Source organism: Thamnophis elegans, chromosome 3 (assembly GCF_009769535.1).
Source record: "Thamnophis elegans isolate rThaEle1 chromosome 3, rThaEle1.pri, whole genome shotgun sequence".
Taxonomy (NCBI): domain Eukaryota; kingdom Metazoa; phylum Chordata; class Lepidosauria; order Squamata; family Colubridae; genus Thamnophis; species Thamnophis elegans.
In genome coordinates, this window is record NC_045543.1 from 27010710 (window position 1) to 27033710 (window position 23001).

General features: G+C 36.5%; 1 protein-coding gene across 1 annotated transcript in view; it reads right to left on the bottom strand.

Moving 5' to 3' along the window:
* The window catches only part of ACTR2 (actin related protein 2), a 33211-nt gene extending 15416 nt beyond the window's left edge, over nucleotides 1-17795 (bottom strand). The window contains exons 1-3 of the mRNA XM_032213267.1: nucleotides 17612-17795; nucleotides 12233-12343; nucleotides 5310-5525 (exon numbers count right to left, since the gene is read on the bottom strand). Of these exons, the coding sequence (XP_032069158.1) occupies nucleotides 5310-5525; nucleotides 12233-12343; nucleotides 17612-17659 (375 nt within the window). The 5' untranslated portion in view covers nucleotides 17660-17795. The remainder of the gene's footprint in view (nucleotides 1-5309; nucleotides 5526-12232; nucleotides 12344-17611) is intronic.
* Nucleotides 17796-23001: the final 5206 nt, after the last annotated feature.

The following is a 23001-nucleotide window of genomic DNA, read 5'->3' on the forward strand; positions in this document are numbered from 1 at the left end:
GTAAGCAGAACTTAACAAAACTTTCTGAAAACTTTATAGAATGGGATAAGATTGAGCACAGGGCAAAGATCTAGTGAAGGAAACAGTACAATGGTAACCATGTGTAGAGATGTAGAGCTGAGTATCATCAGCATATTGATGATATAGCAACTCATGGTTACGGGTGTTTTACAGCTTTGTGTAAATGTTAAAGAAGAGAGGAGAGGGTACCAAGTCATACGAGATTTCTCATAAATTAATGTTATTTTACTTAGAAAAGTAGTAATAAGAATCAGGCTGTGACTGAAAGACAGTTGATTTGTATAATGGAGCAAAAGTATGTATATATTGTACACACACACACTCACACAGAGTTCTGTAGAAAACTGTTAGAACCGCAGATTGCTAAAGTTGTTGTGACAGAGGATTTTATTTTCAGGATAAACAGAGGCTCCATGTAAGCTTCTTATAGTACTTCATACAAAATTTTAAGATTCGCAGTGGACTCAAAATGGAATATATTTAGTTCTACTAAACCATTCATTTATAAATATTTGTTTTAATTTGTTAGCTTTACAGCCTGCCTTTCCTGCATGAATTGAGAATTGAGCAGAGAAAACAAACGACTAACCTAAAGTCACCCACTAGGTTCTCATACATGAGACTGAATTTGATTTCCTCAGCCTTGTTCAACATTTTAATCTAAGGGATTGTAAACTGTAGTATGGAACCCAGTTTAGTATGTGAAATATTTTACAACTATTCAAACTTCTTTAGGCAAAGCAAGAGCACTCTCAGAACTTGTTTTTGCTTTGTCTAGGCAAACCTATAAGCTAACTTGAGTGTGGAGAATGGCTAAACCTATGTATGCATCTCATCTGTCAACTAAGGCAGTTTTAAATTTTATCATTTAGTTTTATTCATGGAGGAATATCACACAAATTCATTTATCATGTTAAGAGATTGCAATATTAAAATTTTTAGGAACCCTTGCTTTAAATCTTTGTCCAGGTTTCACTACAGACAGTCTTGAATTATGTCTAGTTTGTCAGGCACTGCCATTTTAGCTCTGCTCAAGGGGAAAAAAGAAAGAAAGGATGCAAAATGCATTTCCGGTTGTCACTCTCTTGATAAGACTAATGCAGAGCTATTCAAGCTAATGATCTAAATCTACAGATTTCTTCTAGAGAAACAGCAGTCCACTTGTTAGAATAGGATTGCTAAGGGAACAAAATGAAAATGAATTGCCATATAAACCACTTGAGTTCTTGAAGGATAGGTGGGATGTAAACATAATACATAAATAAAATCATAAACAGAATGGGGGGGGATACTCTGTCTTTAAGCAGTGCTTTAAATCTATTTAAGTTCTGAGAATTCTTCAATGTTATATGTATTCCCAACCAAAACTGTTCTGTAATAAAATGGTTTAAGCCAAATATACAATATATTATGATAAAATTCCAATTTGTGAATGAGGTCTGTATTGTATTATCAGGCAAAGATAAATTGGGCCATAAATAAATCTAGATTCAGCAGCCATTTTTTGTTTCTGACTCCAGTAATAAGAAGAGCATTCATTAAAGTGTTTAAAAGGTAGCACAAAATGTAGCAGCCTGAGTACTGATGCAGGAGCAGAATATACTGTACATCAAAATGTTATTCAGTGCTTATTCCTGGTTTCATTTAAGCAATTCAGAATATTGCTCAAAATCCAAGATCAACCAAACAAAAATATAATCACCAAATTGGACTTTCTCCTCCTCCCATGCAGCATTCAATTGTGCATTCAACCTTGAAATCTGTTCCTGACCCATTAACTAACTCTGGAAAGGGTACAAGGTAATAATGGCAGAAGTTAAAACTTCATTTTGTTCTGCTAATGAAAGTATTTTATCAAGATAATTTTATTTGTTCTGGTTATAAAGATCTTTCAGAAGTTCTCTCTTCAACCTTATCACTAAAATCCATTTCCCTCTCAAGTTTCAAATTCAGGAACTATTATCAATGTGTAGTTCTTTCTCTTTAGAATTGAAAAATCTCAGCATGACTATTTTCTGAAAAACTGTAAAATAAATAATTAAAGTTAAATTGTACTTCTTTCCAACACACCTCTTAGTCTTCAACCAATGCATGGAAACCAGAATCAATAGAGATAACAAAAATCACTGCAAATTTAATGTTTAATTTACTATGCATACTACAACTGTGTAAAAAAGTCCTGCACGCTTTACGGTTTATGACATTTTTTGGATAGCCCATTGATTTTATGATATTTTATGCTAACTACTATGCAAATATTGTTATATTTAAATAAATACTGGTGGTTTTTAAGTGAAAAGCCATAAGCTTTTTGCAATTTTGTGCTGTTTGGATGGGAATTCTGAATTTTCTTGCATGTCTCCAATGCATGCTTACAATGACTATGAAAACAGATTAACTGATGCATCCCCTGTGACATACGTGTTGCAATTACTAAGGCTGATGCTAATGTTTTGTTAACATTTTTATTGTTTGTGACCCTGAAAAGGACTGTTTGGTAACCAACATGGTTACTAATATGAAATTGGCCAGCCCTTATTGCTTATCACCAGGCAGTATCGCTTCGGCATAGACTATATAAGCCTTTGCATGTGATCTTTGGTGACAATGTGGTGCCAAGCTGCAATGATGGATTCAATCAGCTCCTGCTTGGTCTTCGGATGCTTCTTGCTTATTTTGTAACCAATCTTGGCCCACAAGTTCTCAATTGGGTTCAAATCTGGCCTCTGAGCTGGCCAATCCAGGAGTTGAACACAATTCTTCAGCTGGAAATTTTCTGACATACTTATTGCACTGATTCCCATTCAAGTAGAAATTGCTCTCATCACTGAAGATGACCTTGGCCCACTGTTCATTGGTCCACTTGGCATACTTCTTGGCCCTTGCACGTCGACAAGAGTGGTGAGCATCTGTGAGCAAAGGTTTACTTCGAGCCCTGCAGCCTTTGAGCCCTCTGGCAAGCAGTCTGCAATGCACTGTGCTTGTGCACACTTTTACATCACATGTTTCACCCCAAATTCTTGTAATCTGAGGTGAGGTGAGCATCCTGTCAGCCATCGAAATGCGTTGCAGAGCCCAATTTTGCCGTTTTGTCGACTTTCTTGGTCTTCCAGAGCGGAGCCTGTCATCAACTGAACCAATTATTTGGTATTTTTCAACCACTCTGCTCACTGAGGTGCGATGGCATTTCACTCTTTTGGCTATTTCTGTACAGGAGTAACCCTCTTCATGAAGCACAATGATCCGATGCTGCTGCTCAGTACTGGTGAAAGCAAAGGCCTTCATCCTTGCCCGCAGCCAGAGCTAAATTAAATTTCTCTATGCTTTTCATGCCTATTTATAGTCAGAGAGTATGACAACATTGATTGGCTCATAGATTTAGCCTCTGTGCATTTTTATTGGTCAGCCAAAGCTCGCTGCTGATTGGCTACTTTTCGATCCTAACATTCTCGAAAATTCAAGTTGTGTTTGTTTTAGCACATAAACTCACTCAAAACCTTAAAAAGACTTTGGTTATGTTAATAAAAATTATGAATCTCAATCCGACTACAGAAATGTTCATCAAAGTACTAATTTTGCATTGTTTCTATAAGTGAAAAGTTGATTAAACACATAAATACAGCTTAAAACTGAAAGTGTGCAGGACTTTTTCACAGAGTTGTATATTACCATATGCCATTTAATTGTGAAACCAAAATATTTTGTTCTTAAAAACAGTATCTGTTGTGATGTGACCCTGAAGAAATATATATATACAACATAAGTAAAAATGTGTAATTGCCTAGATATAATAATAACCTAGACCTCCAATCAGTAATTTTTCTACATTCACTGCATTAACAAAAATGATTACGTTTCATCTATATAATATAAATTTAGCAGTAAGAGGGCATTCCATTTGTTGATAGGCTTTTCCTCTAAGTAAGAATTAGGAAGAATCTCAGGCCAAATTCTCAACTGAGCCAGAACAATCGACTTCCAGTTTTTGAGTGGAACATCAGATCACAGATTGCTCTATTTGGAAGTAAGCCTATTAAATTTAATATGCTTTTCTTTCAAGTTCTTTTTTTTCTTTACAAGGAAGTTTATTATGTAATTTCTATATCAACTTTTGCTTGGTTCTTACCACTTTCTCAATTTGCTTACCATGCAAAGTAGTATTATAAGCACTCAGGGTTTCAAAGCTCTAATTCAATGAGTTGGATTATGTCTCTGATTATTAGAATGTTCACTTACATGTTTTAGCAGAATTATTAAAAAATATTTGCAAGTATGAAAGATGATTTATTTTAGAAAAAAGTACAGGTAGTCCTCGAGTTACAAATGTAATGGAGCCTGCCAATTATATTTGTAACCCAAGGATTCATAGGAGTGAATCATGTAACTTGACTGTAATCACGCCCTTCTTTTGCCCATACATTCATTGATTGAATGTCCATTTTCAAGCCCTCCATAGGTGTCCAAACACTTTTGGTCCAGAGACCTGATGGTGACTGGAAAGTTCTGGGGGCCATAGTGTTGCACAACGTCAGGCGCCCATCCACTTTTGCAGAGAATGGGTGCATAAAGTCCCACGAAATCAGGGCACCCAGAAGTTTCCAGTCTCCAGGGAGAAAGTGCCAACCAGAGGCTTGAAGCATCCCGAGTTTGCTGCTCCAAAGCCTCACTTTGGCATGCAAACACTTTTCCATGCCGAGCCTAGAAGCTTTTGGAGGAGACTCTCTGAGGCTGGTTGTAACTCCAGCCTCAATGAATCAGAGAAGCTGAGAAGGATGCGATCATCCTGCTCTCCCTCTACTTTTGCTGGGAGACAGCAAAGAAACAGAGAGGCTGGAAAGAAGACAACTCGCTAGATCTTCAAAAGGTAGTGAGTCTCTACTGGGTGGGGGGCAGGAATAGGCAGGATAAATGTTGCAGTGCCTCTGTGGTCATTCACAAGAATGAACAACGACCTTGGTGGTGCAACATTCATAACTTCGGGATTGGGTCATAAGTACTTGGGGGGAGGCTATGTCATAACTTTAAACAGTCGCTAAGTGAACTAGCATAACTCGGGGATTACCTAATGCTTCACTGAAAAAGCATTCTATGGAACTTTACTTCTACAGTTTTTAAAAAAATGTCTGACTATAAATTCAGTCTGATCTTGGATTAAAAAGTAAGTTTGGCTCTTATTCATCAAAACTCAATAAAAGTTATCCTGAAGAACAAGTAAGGTAAGAAATGCTTTCTATTAAGAAAAATTAATTCTAAGTTGGATAGCATGACTTTAAAAAAAAGACACCTACCTCCACAATCTTTTCTCTGTTCTTCGTTGGATTCATAGGAGGTTCCGTCAGAAGTATTTTACAGTTTTTTGTATCAATGTTGAGTTTTTCTGGTCCAAAGGTGTAGTCCCAAAGATGTTTCATATCATCCCAATTTCGGACAATGCCGTTTTCCATGGGGTAATTAACTTCCAGCATTGATCTCAGCTCACTTGCTTCATCCCCAACCATAAGATCCTACAAGTTGCAAATGGATACTAATAAATTATTTTCTATAAACGTTTATTGAATATATATCCTCCCAAAAAAGAAATGGCTTTTCTAGTTATCCTTTACGATAACATTTGAGGGGGGGGGAGAAATTGATTTATATACTCAACTGAAAATCATAAAAAGGCAGTAATAATGGGGAAAAAATACAACTAACGTTCTTTAAATAGTTATACCCATATACATTTCATGGATTTGATTTATTTTCATGCAAGTAAGTTTATGTCACCTGAGACGAATTTTAAATGTTAACATTATATAAAGCCTCAGGTATATTAGGGATTCTAGATTTTGCTACCTTCAGTGTTACTTTACCATAAATAGATATACAAGTTCTTGAAATTCTACACAAGAAGAATAGGTGAATTTAGCATAAAAAATTTTCCATGCATGTTTTATGTTTCTGTGCACATTATTAAATGGGAATAACGAGTGCTGCATAAGCATAGAGAACAAGTAGCAAAAGCAAATAAGGGGCTGCAAATTTCACACTGATTAGAAAAAAATGGATGTTTTATATTAGTCTACAGCAATAAATTGGTATCTGTGAGAGCCATTTATTCCAAACCTGGGTTACTGTTCTCCTGCACAAAAATATGAACTTCACTCCAAGGTCTTAGTTTAAATACTATCAAATGGTTCAGGAGTCCTATCATTATCATAAAAATTACACAATAATTTATTCTATAAAATAATGATGAAGTCCATTGGCTGTTTTAACAATATAAGAATACAAGATTATTTCTTGCCCCGTCCCATCATTATCCTAATTAATATGTTAGTATATTAAAAAATAAGTATATTTAATAAGGAACCATTAAATTTGACTTCAGGCTTTGAAGTTAATATTCCACATAAATGGAAGCAATTATTAAATATCTTCTAACAAAAAATGAAGAATTAACATTCAGTGACTAAACAACACAATGTCTGAATCATTGGGATAATCATAAAGACTGACGATATACAGATTTGTCAATTAGCTTTTAGCAATGTAATTTTCTTCAGGCTGTAATGCCAAATTAATTTTTTAGTAGAGCTGCAAGAGTTTATTTATTGTAAAAATGTGAATACAGCCCTTTCTAATTCACCCTATAATAGATCAAACTTTTTAGTTGTAATTAAACAACCTGTCAAAAATCATTCATTAACCCAAGCAAAATCGTTTATGTTTCAGAAATAAACCAGACTGGACTTAAAAATTTAATCATCACTGCACTAGTTCTATAACACTGCTTGAAAATATTAATGTTTAACCATATACAACACTCGTTCAGTTATCACAAGCTTTTAGTGCATGCTTCAGACATGATTTGCTTAAAACTGAATTTCAGAAGCATGGAAAAAACTTTACTGAATTGTGCATTCAGTTTAAAAAGGTGTAAGTAAGAATCACCTATGTGGGAACATAACAATACAGAACATATTTAGGGTAGATTCACACATATAAACCAAGAGCTTTCCCCATCTTTTGTAAGAATTTTTGAAAATACAACTTTGTAGAAAAATATATGCATGACTTTTTGTTTTTATACAGCTGCATGTTTCCATAATTATTTTAGCTATACTTTAAAGACAATAATTAATTGCCATTGCACTAATAAAGTCATTTATGTATAAATATACCTATTTCATTACTATAAAACTCAGATATAATTGAGACATGAAGATTACAATACTTTGTAGAGGGGGGAAAGGCCAGTTTCTATGTGTGAACTATCCTACTTGTTCTAATGATCCCACAGAACAGATCTTGCTCATACAGTAAGTAATGTGGGTATTTTCTGTATGTTTCATTTCTGCTGAGTTCAATAAGTGATTCCTAACATAGGTACTAAACATATACAGACCTGTAGATGCCTTGCATCTGCAGTTAACTACAAATATCTACAAGAATTTGATGTACTAGCTACCAAATCAAAATGATGAAGAAAGATTGAAATAGGAATGTTTTTAAAACATAAAAGTAGACAGGATGAAGGAGGAAAAAAAGCACACACACAGAGAGAGAGAGAGAGAGAGAGAGAGAGAGAGAGAGAGAGAGAGAAGAGAGAGAGAGAGAGAGAAAGAAAGAAAGAAAGAAAGAAAGAAAGAGGGGGGCTACAAGTCCCATGAAGCAAAAGAGTGGATGATAGCATAGGTGTGCCTCACTTACCATCTTTTTGTTATTCTACTTCAACAGGTCAAGAAAGATGAAGAAAAGGCAGAAGCAAGAGAATCAGAAGAGGCCCTGGTGAAACCTTTATCCAAATTATTTCAAGTATACATAACAGAAACAAACAGAAAACAGATGCAGAGATAGGTGGAAATGCTTTGAATATAGCATACCTCAAGGTAAGTGACAGAAAGGCTACTGTTAAAAAAACCCAAACAAAATGAAACACAAAAAAGTTATTTCCCTGCATACAGTGGCTGATGGTTTTACCAAAAATGCTCTGCAGATATCCTTATAGAAAATTTGCTAAGAATGAACATCTCCATGCTAATTTCAATGAAAATAGCTTAACCAAGTAAAAATCTATCTGTATTTTTCCCCGGGAACTGACAAAAAATTCAGCATATTGAGTATCTTGATTGCTCATGGTAGACGTGAACATATTTTGACAGTCAAGCAAATAAGAAACTAGCATTTTCAGTTGCTCTGTATCTCCCCAGTTTAAGAATCCTGCTTCCTATTATTGAGGGAAATTGTATATTTTGAATATTGATATCAATATGAATATTAAAATCAATAGATTGATTTCTATATTTTAGCATATTTCAATAAAAAACCACTACCATGTCTGCCAGAAAGAAGTAGAGCTCTACTTTAGTAAAATTGGTTTATTTTAATTTAGAATACATCAGTTTGACTAAACAGCTTGGCAAATGTTTAGAATACAAAAAATATTTTGAGATATCTTATCTGGGATACTTTCAACAACCTTGGCAGTTTCTCTGAAACTTTTCTATTTTAGTATTTTTTAATATATTGCAAAAACCCAATATTCAAAATATATGACAAGAACATTACCATAGTTAAAGGCTTCATGAATAAAATTTCACATTACTCTAAAAATAGATTTTACTTTGACTTAGTAAAAAGTGTGTCCAATTTGCATTTATATTAGCAATAACAACAGCAATTTTCTACATTTGCTAACATACTTCTATCTTCTTATTCATATAATTTTATTTCATTTCTCAAAACTACCTTCTAGCCTCCCAAAAACAAAGTTTAAAAAGCCATTGCAACAAATTATGTAAAACCATATGCTTTAATCTTTTCTTCTTGCACATTCCTTGCATATTTCATATACTGTACATATTGACTTGGGGAAAACTACCTTCAACAAAGAAAATGAATAATGTATGATATAAGAGAAGTCTAGACTATCCATTCTTTTGAATACGTTTAAATAGACCTAACATTCAGTTAAGAATTAAAGGTAGTCCTTGACCTATGATCACAATTGAGCCCAAAATTACTGTAGCTAAGCAAGGCAGTTGTTAAGTGAGTTTTGCCCCATTTACAATTTTTCTTGGCATAGTCATTAAGTGAATCACTGCAGTTAGTTTAGTAACACCATTGTTAAATGAATCCAGCTCCCCTCATTGACCTTGCTTGTCAGAAGGTCACAAAAGGTGATCACATGATCCGGGATACTGTAACTATGATAAATACATGTCAGATGCCAAGCAGCCAACTTTTGATCATGTGACCAAAAGAATACTGCAATGATTGTGTGAAAAATGGGCATTAGCCACTTTTTTCAGTGCCATTGTAACTTTGAACAGTCCCTAAATTAATGGTCACAAGTCAAGGACTACATGTACATACAATGATTCAAAACAATATCCTTATTTATTAACTTATGCACAAGATTTAGGACATTATAAACTTTTCTCTTTATAGGGTTTTTGGGCTCAAAACCAGTTATTGCCAAAGAAATTGTACAATTTGTGCAAGACTGATTCTGTAAAATATCAGTATTTAACTGATTCCTAAAATATAGAAGACAAAGGCAAACAATATTGATTGGCTTTTCCTCATAGATCCTTCAATTTTTCAGCAGAATCATACTTTAATCATTTTGACTCAGCTGCTCTTCAAAATCACTTAAGACTATTAGAGCTTTCCTGATATAAATTTACAAAACTGTTAGTTTGATGTTGGATTCCGAAGGACATTCTATTGACAACGTGATTCAATAGCCAAGTACAGTACCTAATTGACCTGATATTTTACTAACATACAAACTTCAGCACGTACAAATGCTATAAAATTTTCTTAGCTTTCAGGAGCAAATGTTTCATTAAAGTAAGATAAATGAGATTTTAATCTTTGCAATCTTTAACAACCTCTTAAACATGTATTTTTAATCATTATCTACTCTAACACCTCCAGTCTTAAGAACAAATTTATTAAGCTTAGTGATATAGTTATTTAATCCTAAACAATAGCAATAGCAATAGCAGTTAGACTTATATACCGCTTCATAGGGCTTTCAGCCCTCTCTAAACGGTTTACAGAGTCAGCATATTGCCCCCAACAACAATCCGGGTCCTCATTTTACCCACCTCGGAAGGATGGAAGGCTGAGTCAACCCTGAGCCGGTGAGATTTGAACAGCCGAACTGCAGAACTGCAGTCAGCTGAAGTAGCCTGCAGTGCTGCATTTAACCACTGCGCCACCTCGGCTCTCCACCTAAAAACTCCATGATGTAACAAAACCCAGTTGAATTGTGCTGCTACACAATTTCTTTGCTGACAATCTTCTGCTCAACTATTTTCAACACCTAACTTTGGAAAAGGCTAATAAGAAACCTACATCTGGCAGTCCTAATCTAATCTGCTACACTCTGAGAAAACACCAGGCATAATTGTTAGAAAGTGGTAAGACTTGTTTTAAAATACTAATTGATTGCTCTTTTAGTTTGTAAGGTAGTCAAAGCATCGAACATCCTTGCTTCTCTGTGTTTGTTAAGAGTTTTTTTTATTTCCAAACCCACCTTGCCTATTTGGGGGATGAGCAGAAATGGGAACTGTATCTCTAAAAGGCTAGTCAAAATAGGAGAAAGAACACACATTTAGGCCCTAAAATAGCATACCAGAGAGTATGCAAGCTCCTAAATAGCAAGAGAACAGGACAAGTAACTTATTTCAAAAAAAGCATCACTATGTTTTCTTTTTTTATTCTATCAAAAGCAAATGATTGCAATGGCTATACTATTAGGATATAAGCTGGCTAGAAGCCCACCTAATTAATTAAATAGCACTTTTTGAGGTACCATCTCCAATGATCAAGGCTTAGTATTACGCTGTTTTAGATGCAAGACGAATTCCAGATTTGATTCGGTTTATGCACTCAAATTGCTAGGGGACATGAATGAAGCATCCCCAAATCAGGCATCCCCTGAGCAATAGTGTTGTCACTAGCAAATACTTTTAATGTAGAAGCACCCTTCGGTTAGCTTAGTAGGTGTTTCTGACACAAATACAGCTTCAAATTGCCTGTTGCCAAAGCTAACTACCTCCATGTGCTAGCTGAAAGGCAGACTTTAAACCAAGCATTGCAGATTCAATATGCTGCAATATGTTTCACCACAGCCCCTTTTTAAAGCAGTAGTTATTTCCTCTTCCCTCAAGTTGTACGCTTATCTTGCTCAGAGTCCCCACCACCATACTTCAATAGTCTCAGTTTTGCAATCTGAGTACAGAATCTTCGCTATGCTTCCTGGGGAGATTTCAAGATGCTCCCCTTATATGTACATCTTGATAGTAAGATAAAACAATTTTTAAATGTTGTTTTAGGAAATGATTATGGGAAGAACGCATCCTATTCAAAATGAAGCAGCCATCGGGAAGCTCTGCTGGAGGAGGAATATATTACCTACCACAAAATAAATGAATTCTGCGTGGCAGAGGGTCCGAACATGGAACAAAGATAACATACAAATGTTTCTCCTGGTGTTGTAGAGAAGCAAAAACAATTTTTAGCCCAGAACAAAATCACAGCTTTAATAATATGGAGACAGTACAGAGCACACAAATCAAGAAAACTTTGGAGAAGTTCATTGCTTCAATCTATGTTATAAGTCAGCTAATTTCTTGTCACTATGAAAAAGGCTATTGGTCAAGCTAACAATTACAAGGTGAGATATTCTTATCTACTTGTCTCTCATGGAACAAATTGGAAGAGGCTACAGAACCTAAACTGTATTTATTTATTTAGACTTATCGGCCATTTCAGTTATGATCAACTTTAATTTCTCTTATTAGACGAATATGGGTTTTTTGCTTTTGCCATATTATGTTTCTTTAGTTTTAAAAGCAGAACAAATTCCATGTATTTAATTCATAGGGAAACAGATTGGAATGGAGTTCAGAGTATACCTTACGAAGAAAAGTGAGGTAGCTAATATTATTAAAAGATTCATGAGGTACACAAACAAACAATACCAGAGGATTTCTTTTTTTCCCCACTCAAGTAAAATAACAAGCTATTAGAGGAAACACCCAGCAGGAAAAAAAGCCACATCCTATATTTTTTTCTGTTAATATGATAATGCTTTTTGCAAACTAATAACTGCCTAGTTACTTGATTATCACATAGTATGTCCGAAGCAATTATTCAGAGGAAGGGAGAAATACCCCAAATTACCATGCAAGGAATCAAGTTTCTTAAGTATTACCTTGATTTCAATGTTTCCCACTTTAGTAGTTGAACGAATAATCGGTCTTCCAACCAATGCAGGGAAGATATGTTCTGGGAAATTGGATCCTGCATATCCACATTTCACAAACTATAAAGGAAAAAAAACCCTTCATGTTAGCTTCCAGATATGTTTTTTATAATTTTATCAAATACTTCAAAGATCACTGGGTGTATCATTTAATAACTTTTGATATTGTTTTGTTTCACAGGAAATAGCTGAAATTATTTGAAAACACACATACAGTATACACTCTATAGGCTACACATGGTTAAATATATCCAAGCCATTATCTAAACTATAACTAAATTTCTCCAGAAATTTATCTTTTTGGTCACAGGCTAGTGACTACTCTAAAACAGCAAGGCTTTCCAATATTTAGAAATCGGGTGGGGCATCATACTCTTGGTATGCAGACAAGAGTAAAAATCTGCAAATCTTGGCTATCATTAAAATGTTTAGATATACAAAAGAGGCTTAAAGGCAGGCATCCTTAATTTGCAAAAATTACACAGGTTAACACATCAGATATTTTATGCCATTAACACTCCTGGCATAAAAATTATGTCGAAAGTTTGAAAGCTGATTTTGATTTGCAGTACTGCAAATACTGACAGAGGCCCATTGAGCAAGATTCCCAAATTCATTTACCTGCAGATGCATAATAATAAGCACCATAAAGGCACATGTTCCATAGAAAAGTATGATGGCTGGAAGGGATCACCTAGTCCAACCTACTGCGCAGTATAAGAATCTACTATTGAAGCATCCCAAGAGATGCCCATCTAGACTTTATTTAAACACCTCCGGAGAGAGAGAATCCACCATCTTCCAAAGTCTTCCTGATAGCCAACTAAAACCTTCTTCCTTGTAATGCAAAAGCCATCATTTCATACACTGTCTCATTGTTCTGAAAAACTCTATAAAACAATTCTGGCTGTCTTCTACACAAAACCCCTTCAGATATTGGAAGACAGCTAACATGTTTCCTTGCAGTTTTCTTTTTTGTAACGTAACCATATCTAACCCCGCTACCCCCTTCTCACATTATTTGTAAATTTTTCCTTCCATGCTATTGTTTATTGTGATTGCTCTTCCCGGGACACATTGAAGTTTGTCAGCATCTTTTCTAACTTGTAGTGTCCAGAATTGGATACAATATTCTACATGTGGTCTGACCAATAGAGAACAGAAAGAAACAATGACTTGATCTTCACACTACATCCTCTCCTCGTTTAGCAACCAAGTTTCATTTCTAAATCAGAAGCAAAAGGCCACTAAGTGAAATGATCACTTAGTGATCCTAAACACAGCATAGGACTGAGAGAAAGATGTTGCAAAGTTCACTAGTTACTACTGTCTCATTTAGATGTTCTTTCCTGCAGCAACATCATTATTACTTTCATTTGGGTGTGTGTTGCTGGGAGATGCAAAAATTTGGTTGTAAGTGCACCACTAGTTGGAAAGTGAGTTTTTAAAAAAATCATCACTGAATTTGCAAACGCTAAATGAGAAATGTCTCTAGACTTCTGCTGATGCAATGTAGCAACCTTCCTTCCTTCCTTCTTTCCCTTCCTCTCCCTCCCTCCCTTCTTCCTTCCTGCTCCAGGCTAGTCCTGACTTGTGTTATTTTGTAACCCACCAAGATACCAAGTCGGTATGTAATACTCCTTAGTATACTTTCCTCCACAACATACACCTATGCCTTTGATTTTTCCTACTCAAATGTAGGACTTTGTATTTGTCCCAACTGAAAATCTATGTTCAGCAAGGCAGAGATGTTGGTGAAAATAAATGCAAGAATCCTTATCAGGTACTGTAAAAGAGACGTCAAATAACATATCAGCCTTGGGAAAGCTGAAAAAAAGATTTAAACTAACTCTGCTTTGATCCTATGTGGCACATAGGGGGCAGAAGTAAACCCTGGCAGTTTTTCAAAGTTCATTTCAAGACTCATATTGATATTACACAGTTGGTCAATGAACCATCTGCAAGCAAACAAACAAACTCAGAGAGCACCAAGAACTCTATATTTCAAGATTATTTTTATTTAACATTCTTCCCTACAAAAATAGAGTTCTAATCATCCTTGTGATATCTATTTCTTAACCTAGTCATCTCAAGGGTCTGAGAGTAAAGAAACCTAAGTAAATAAATAACGCTTATCTAGCTGGTTTCTGCCCCTTGCTCCACCTTAACAGCTCTCAAATTTTGATACAAATAGTCCTCAACTTATAATCACTCGTTTAGTGACTATTCAAACAGCACTGAAAAAGTGACATGCCTGTTTTCATACTTATGTCCATTGCAGCCTCTTCATGGTCATGTATTCCAAATTCAGAGGCTTGGCAAATGACTCATATTTATGAGTGCTGCAGTGTCCCAGGATCATATGATCACCTTTTATGACCTTCTGACAAGCAAAGTCAACGGAGAAGCCAGATTCACATAATAACCATGTTACTATCTTAACAACTGCAGTGATTCACTTAACAATTGTGGCAAGAAAGGTCATAAAATGAGGCAAAGCTCATTTAACTGTCCTTCTTAGCAACATAAATTTTGGGCTCAATTCTGGTTATAAGTTGAGGGCTACCTATATTGTTCTCCTAGATGCCTGTTATCCTTCTCCAAGTCTGTATCATCTGTAAATGTATTTTTCACCCCTTATCCAATTGATTTATAATGAAATTGATCCTAAAAGGAAGCCCTTCAGTATACCACTGAACACATCACGTAAGGCCACTAAAACATATTTTGGGAGAAATTTATTCAATCGGTCCTGTATTCATTATATGGAAAATGCAATAGATGTTCCACCTAATCAAGATCGGAACAGGAAGAAATCAAAGTAAGATGGAGTAGCTTTCAATTCAGAAGTTACTGATTCCAGGATTATAGCATCCTACATAATATTTGACCTTGACTGGGGTTGTGTTTCCTCAGATACAGCAGGCGGCCAATCTGAAAGTCCTCCTGGAGTCATATCTCCTGTTAGAGGAGCAGGCAAAGACCTTGGTTAGGTGGTCTTTATTCAGCTTTGCCTGGTATATAATTATGACCTTACCTGAAATAGAAACCACTGCAGACAATCACCTACACTCTTGCCATATTATTAGGTCTGGGAACAATCCAGAGCATCTTTCTAAGATTTATTGTTAATATGCTGACCTTTACCAAAATGATTACAGCATCCAACCAGTAATCAGACACAACTAAACTACAAGATAGTGAGGAACAGAACTGGACTGACACAAGGTGCCACAAACATAAACTGTTGTTTAAATAGAGCGAAACCTAAATAGAATGAAATAAGAATACAATTCTTCACAAATCTTTTATTTTAGAAAAATCTATGTTTACACTGTCTTCTACATCTTTTGATATTAGTAACATTGCATTTTATTACAAACGTTGTGGACATACCTTTTTAAAATATCCTACAACACTTGTATATAAATGATTATATTCTGAATATAACTATTTTAATTAAAATGAAGAACACTGATAAAATTTGAAGTGGAAGTTTTCCATAACTTTTCTTTACACAATATGGGAAAAACTTCTATGTGGTTGCACTATTAACTTGATACCTAATACATCGAAATTAATACATTCCGATAAGAACATTTTCAATTTGCATTGAAAAATATTCTATTTCTTAAAGACCTTCTAAACAGTAAAATATGCACAATGAAAAAATTAAGACAATATACACAGGGGTGTCAAACTGGCGGCTTGGATGTGTCACATGTAAGCCAGGCCCACCCCAGCTCCACGAATGGGAAAAACATCATGAAATGTCACATGACAGCAACATGAGGCCGTAAGTTTGATACCTATGATATACAATATTGGATGGTTAGAAAACATTAAATCCTTTTTACCTGCAAACAATTATTCTGTGATTGTGCAATATTAGCCAAGTTTGATTGATGTAAACTTTAAAAATATTCAAAATCAGAAATATTAAATATTAATTTCAATCTATTAAATTTGAGTACTTTTTCAATGGCACCTGTTTGCACCTATCAAATTAATTTGTTAAACAAAATACATCTAGCTTGTATAAAAAATTATATCAATGAGTAATCTTATTTCTCTTATATACAAAGCAAAGCAAAACCACAAGGTATTCATACATTGTCCCAGCTTATCTCAGTGAAATTAGAATCAGCCCAAATTTACAGTATCATAATAAATGTATTTGATATAAAAACAATGAAAACTGTTTTTATAATCTGTGCTGATTTTTTTTAGAAGGATGAACAAAACCTTTAAATTTCCGACCTAACAGGAGGGTTTCAGCAAAGGCAAAGGACACAAGATCGAAAATATAATGTAACCAATAGAGAAAGCAACATGTGCTGCAAGAAAAATTAAAGAACCAATCCTGGTTCTGGGATTATCAGTAGCAGAAGTTCATATTCTGGACATGCAACGAAACTGTGTGCACTAGAAAAATTAGCTACTCTACTTGGCAAGGTTGAAGGAAGTAGATGGGGAAGATAAAAATCAACTCACCGTCTGAAGTGAGGATGACTTCAATGTGCTACTACTTTATAGTGCATTTGCATATATGTTTAAAGTCATTTTATTTTTTCAGCATACTTTTAAAAGGAACTCTCTTTTGGTACTTTCCTTGTCTTTTGACCGATTGACTGTTTCAAAGAAAAAAGCCTCGAAAATCGCACTCATGAAAACTTCGCTTGGGTACAAAAATTTAGAGGTGGGGCGAAGAAAGCCGTCATGCAACACACTCCCCACCCCCACCCCAACCCTAGAGATGCAGGGCTCTCTGTTGCGACTTCCGGTGTATAAAAACCAGCCCAATTGAAGGAACAAGAAATATTAACGCGCACACACACACACACACAGAGGGACACAGACAGGAAATTGTTCTGCTCGGGGTTGCGAGGAGCAGGAAGGAAAGGCGCAACGGCGAACTTGCGGGCAGAGCTAAACTGGCTGAAAGGGCAGAGATGTGTTTATTCAGTTAATAATCGGGGTTGCAGAGGCTGACGGCAAAATAACATAAAAGGAGGAAGAGAAAATGAATCCCCTGGCCAGCCTTCAACGTCCCCCGGCCGGTCAGAAGGAACAAACCCAAACCGAAGGCGCCCCCGCATCTTCTGGGAGGCAGGACGACGGGAAAGGAAGCAGGTTTCCCTGCCAGCGCCCTAAAAGAGCTGCAGCTTCCTTGAGGCGCAGCCCAACTTCCCTCCGGCCAAGAGGGTAGAGTTGTTTGCCGTTGCTGTCGGTGCCGCCAGGCCCACGAGGGTCTCCCCCCATTGAGTCACCCACCCACCTCCTATCAAAACCGGCTATCCCCGGAAAGCCCTGCCTGCCTTTCCTCACCCCGGTGCCGTTGTCGCAGACGACCACTTTCCTGCCGAGCGCGTCCATCTTCCTTCCTCACCGACCGACCGAATGACTGAACTGAATGACAGCGGATTCCTCCCGTCTTCCCCGCCCGCAGCTCCACCAGGCCCTCGCTCGCTCTCGCAGCCCGGAAGGGAAGCAAAAGGAAACAGGCGCCGACCACGCCCGGCCGTGACCCGCCTCCGCCATTCAACCCCAGATACGCCGCGGCCTGCCGCCGCCTGCCTGCCCACGCCCTTCGCCGTGACTGACAGGCTCGGGGACGTCCAATCAAAGACGCCGTTTTCCCCGGGCGTCCATATTTGTACCGATCGTTCTCCCTGCCGGGGCGTCTTTTTGCAGTTGCTTCCCCATTCGATTTGAGTGTTGCCAGGACGGCGGAGCGGGAACCTGGCCCTTTTTTAAAAAGCAGTCGCTGCTTTAAGTAATTGTAGCGGCTGACGACTTCAATCAGAATAGAGCTGGAAGGGACCTTGGAGGTCTTCTAGTCCAGCCCCCTGCTCAAGCAGGAAACTCTATACTATTTCAGACAAGTGACTTTCCAGTCTCACCTTTTAAAAAAAATCCATTGATGAAGCACCCACTTCTGACGGCAAGCTTTTCCACTGGTTAATTGTCCTCACTGTCAGGAAGTTTCTCAATTCTAGGTTGCTTCTCTCTTTGATTAGTTTCCAACCATTGCTTCTTGTCTTGCCTTTTGGTGCTTTGGAAAATAGGTTGATCCCCTCCTCTTTGTGGCAGCCTCTCAAATACTGGAATACTTATTATTTATTTATTTTGTTTGTTTGTTTTGTCAAGCATGTATAAGATAACAGATATAAGTATAAAAATGATTATGAATACAGGAAATGGATATGAATAAGTGGGGACAGTAGGACAGGGGCGGTAGGCATGTTGGTGCGCTTATGCACGCTTGTGCTGTCATGTCCGCCTTGTCCTTTTCTCTACACTAACCAAACCCAAATCCTGCAACCATTCTTCGTATGTTTTAGTCTCCAGGCCCTTAATCATCTTAGTTGCTCTTCTTTGCACTTTTCCCAAAGCCTCACATCTTTTTTGTAATGTGATGACCAAAACTAGATGCAGTATTCCAGGTGTGGTCTTACTAAGGTTTTATAAAGCGGTACTAATACTTCATGTGATTTTGATTCTATGCATCCATTGACACAACCAAGAATTGTATTAGCGCTTTTGGCTGCTACCACACACTGCTGACTTGTACTTAGGGCAGATCTCGAGATTAAAACTAGTTGCCATTATTATATACACAATGTGAAATCACAGCTGCCAGTTCTTTAGCTGGTGTTAGCCTTCATTGGCCTAAAGTTCTTCCCAAGAACCCAGGATGTTGTAGTACAGAATTTGTGCAAATCCAGATAATGTGGTCAAGGCATTCAAATCTGGCTTGGTGCAAGTATTTAATGTTCCAAAGAGTATTGGCTGATTATACGTTTTTGGACAGGAAAGAATCCTGAATCAGCTGATAGATTCTGTTTGACTTCTTAACCCAAAACATTTTTGCTAAATCAATGGATGCGAGGAACCTTTTCACATGGGTTAGATGTAGCAGATGTCTGATAAGCTCATATTTATAAAGTTCAGTTTGTATTAGCTGCCACATATCAGTAGTATCTCAGGTTGATCAAGATCTCTGAGCCAAGGATCAGGTTGCTTACCTGATTTGCATCAAGAAGCCAGAGGAACAGACTGTTCCATTGCCCATGATCCTAGAAAATAGTGAAGAGAGGGACCATGCTCAAAGTAGCCATTTTTAAATTTTATTTTAATCAATTTATATGGCTTTCAACTTATCAAGTCACTCAGGGTGACTAACACTAAAAGTGGCCCAAAAAGTATAAAAAGTAAACAATAGAAAACTGGTGCAAAAACACATATAAACTTGCTGGGGTCAAAATTCACATGTATTAATAGATACTTATGGCTCGTGGTGCATCCAGCCCAACATTTGATAGAAGAAACAGGTCTTCAGAACTTTTCTAAAGACCAATAGGTTCAGAATAATCCTTATCTCCAAGAGAATGTTATTCCAAAGAGCAGTGAGAGCTACTGAAAAGGCACACTGCCAGATGACACTATTTAATAGGTGGCACCGGAGCTTACTAACTCTAATCTCGTTGGACAGGTAGAGACAATTGGCTATGTAAACTTGTTGGACAGGTAGAGACAATTGGAGATAGCTGGTTTTTCAAATGGTTTGGCCTTGTGCTTTGAAAGACTTTGTAAGTGAAAAATGCCTTAAATTTTACCTGAAAGCCTACTGAGGTAGAAATGGTGTTACATGAGCATGTCAAAATGTACCTATAACTACGGTACCTCCATTGCTACATTCTGCACCAACTGTAGCTGAGTGATCGTCAAAGGCAGTTCCTTGTGGAGTGGCTGCAATAAACTAAATGGGCAATCACCAAGGCATATAGTAAATACTCTTATCCAATATGCATTAGCAGTAATGTTTTTAATCTCCTTTTCCATATAAAACTGTAATATGTGTTCAATAAACTTAAGTATTATTTTGCCAGCACGCTGTCTCTTATTCAACCCACCTCACAGAATTCTTTTGGGAAAAATAGGAGCAGGAAGGAGTATTAGATATATTCACTGCTTTGAGTTATTTATAAAAAATAATAAATGCAAGATGAAAATATTAATAAATAAATGTAGTAGTTTGCCTATTGTTATAAGTCTTTTTTGTATTAGTATGAAAACTGGCTTCTTTCAATCTGTTGATCAATGTGCCGTCCTCAAGATTTGCTGGCACAATTTGCCATTGAAATCTTTACAATTCTTCTTTAAATATTTATAGAAATATGGCAATCAGTTTTTATAGCCTTCTGATTGGAATTATGAGCTAACTTCATATTATAGGACCGTCTTCATTTGGTTTTTTTGGAATCTGATATACTTTTTCATTGGCATCTTTTAGTGTACCAATCCGAGTTTAAACTACCTTTTGAGTGCAGAAAACTTTTTTTCTTTTTGTTTGTATCTTCAGTATCTTTATTAATGTCGCTATAATATTGCTTTTTGTTTCTTGCAACAGTTCTCTGAAATTATTAAATTCCTTCCTGTGATCTTTATTTGTTAAAGATTTTTACAAAAATAAAAGATAAATATGAAAAAGTGGAGTTTTTAAAAGAAGATAGGTAAAAGAAAAACAAATAATAATTGCAGAAAAGGGAGAAAGAGATTTGCAGCCCAAGCTTTTCATATACATTAAAATTCAAATTCCACTTATTAGAACATACTGTATTTTCCAGAGTATAAGACAGTTTCCCCCTCCCTAAAAGGTGAAAATTCTTATACTCTGAATGTAGCCCCACCCACCTGCCAGCCCTCACCCTTCTGCCTCCGCACATCACATTTTATACCTGTTCTAGGCTGCAGGAATTGTCAGACCATTGCCACCTCTATGCTTTGCGTTTTTGGCCTCTGCGCCTCATGTTTTCAGCCTCTGAATGCTCCATTTGAGACCAGTTCAAGGCTGTAGAGATCACCAGAACATCTCGCCGCCTCCGTGCAGTGTTTTAGGCCTCCGCACGCCCTATTTTTGGCCTCTGTGTGTCATGTTTTCAGGTGGTGATTGGCGGCAATGTGCTTTGACAATCCCCACAGCTTTGTACAGGTCTCAAACGGAGCATTTGGAGGCTGAAAACGCAAGGCAGGGAGGCCAAAATGGCAACTTGGAAGCTGCCTTGTCTGACCACTTCTATGCTTTGCCTGTTTTACTCAATGGAACTACTTGCAATGACCAGCTATGCTTCCAAAGCTGCATATTAGCCCCAACAAGCACTCACAACTAGTGAATTAATGTGCTGAAGCTGACCAGGCTGTTTGCTAAGGACGCTAGCTGGTAGACAGAGGCAGAATTTTTTTTTCTTATTTCCCTCCCAAAAAAACTAAGGTGCGTTTTATACTCTGAAAAATACTGGTAATCCTGTATGACGAAAGACTGTGGCCTTTTACTCGTCATAATGATTGCTATCTTATTTATTTCACCATTTTTTCTTAATTGTGATAAACTGCAGAAGCATCTTTCACAAGCAATCCTATATTTACTGAAAGGACAGTTTAATTTGACTGTTTCCCAAGAGTAACATTGTAACATGTTTGTAAGAATACACTAGTAAATTAATTTTCTCTGTTTAACTAATTCTGCAAATTTTAAAAAGTAAAGAACCATTGAATTTTCATTGTTTGAGTCATCTGTGATAAGGAAACCAGTCCTATATAGGGCTCACTTTAAATCTTCTCTGAGGCCTTTCACATATTGACCTGTAACTCTAGCCACTTTTTTTTCTAAGTGGCAAATCAAAGTGCCTGAAAAGAGGTTCTGGTATTATGAATAAAAGTTCTTCATGTTCCTGGTTCTTCATGAATACTGGCACCAGGGTTTCCGCCATTTTTCCAAGTCTCATTGTGTCGGTAATATCAACATGATCCCAAAAATTCGACACCATTACATTTGTATTTTGTTGAACAAGACGTCTATTTTTTAAAAGGCCAGTATTGTGCAGTTTTATATTTGACTATGCTCTGAGTAAAAATAGAAGAATCAATCATTTATTTTATTGTTTTAGCATTTGCAAGTCAAGTTGTGGTTTAAGTATTTAAGACTGTCCTCACAAATTCATGTAACTTGTGTGAATTATAGAATTAATTGACCAGGAGACCAGATATACATAGTAGTTGAATTAACCAAGTCATATTCTATTTACAAATCAGATGTCTTTGCTGTATAATATTTAGCCTGCTTGTATTGGCCTTATGTTTAAAAAATGAATCATAATGACAATTTAGTATGCCAACTTTGTGAAGTAGATATAGTCCTTGACTAATAACCATTTATGTAATGATGATCAAAGTTACAATGGCACTGAAAAAAAGTGACTTATCACCAATTCTCACACTTACGACTGTTGCATCAACCCTATAGCCAAATGATCAAACTTTGGGTGGTTGGCAATCAGCATGACTGCATCATCCTTGGATCCTGGGATTGTCATTTGCCACATTCCCGTTTCTGACAGACAAAGGCAATGGTGAAAGCCAGATTCAATTAATGACTGCATGATTCACTGAACAACTGTAGTTATTCACTTAACAAGGACAAAAAATGACATAAATGGGGCATAATCCACTTAACACCTGCCTTTCTTAGCAAAAGAAATTATGGGCTCAATTTTGGTTATAACTTGAGGACTTCCTATGTTATATTGATTATTTATCTTCCAGGTGCTAAATATTCATAAAACAATTTATTTGGGCCATGAAGGGAAATCTTAAACTAAACATTGTTATTTCTAGTCTAGCTATATTTAATATGATTAGTTGAAATACTATTTGGA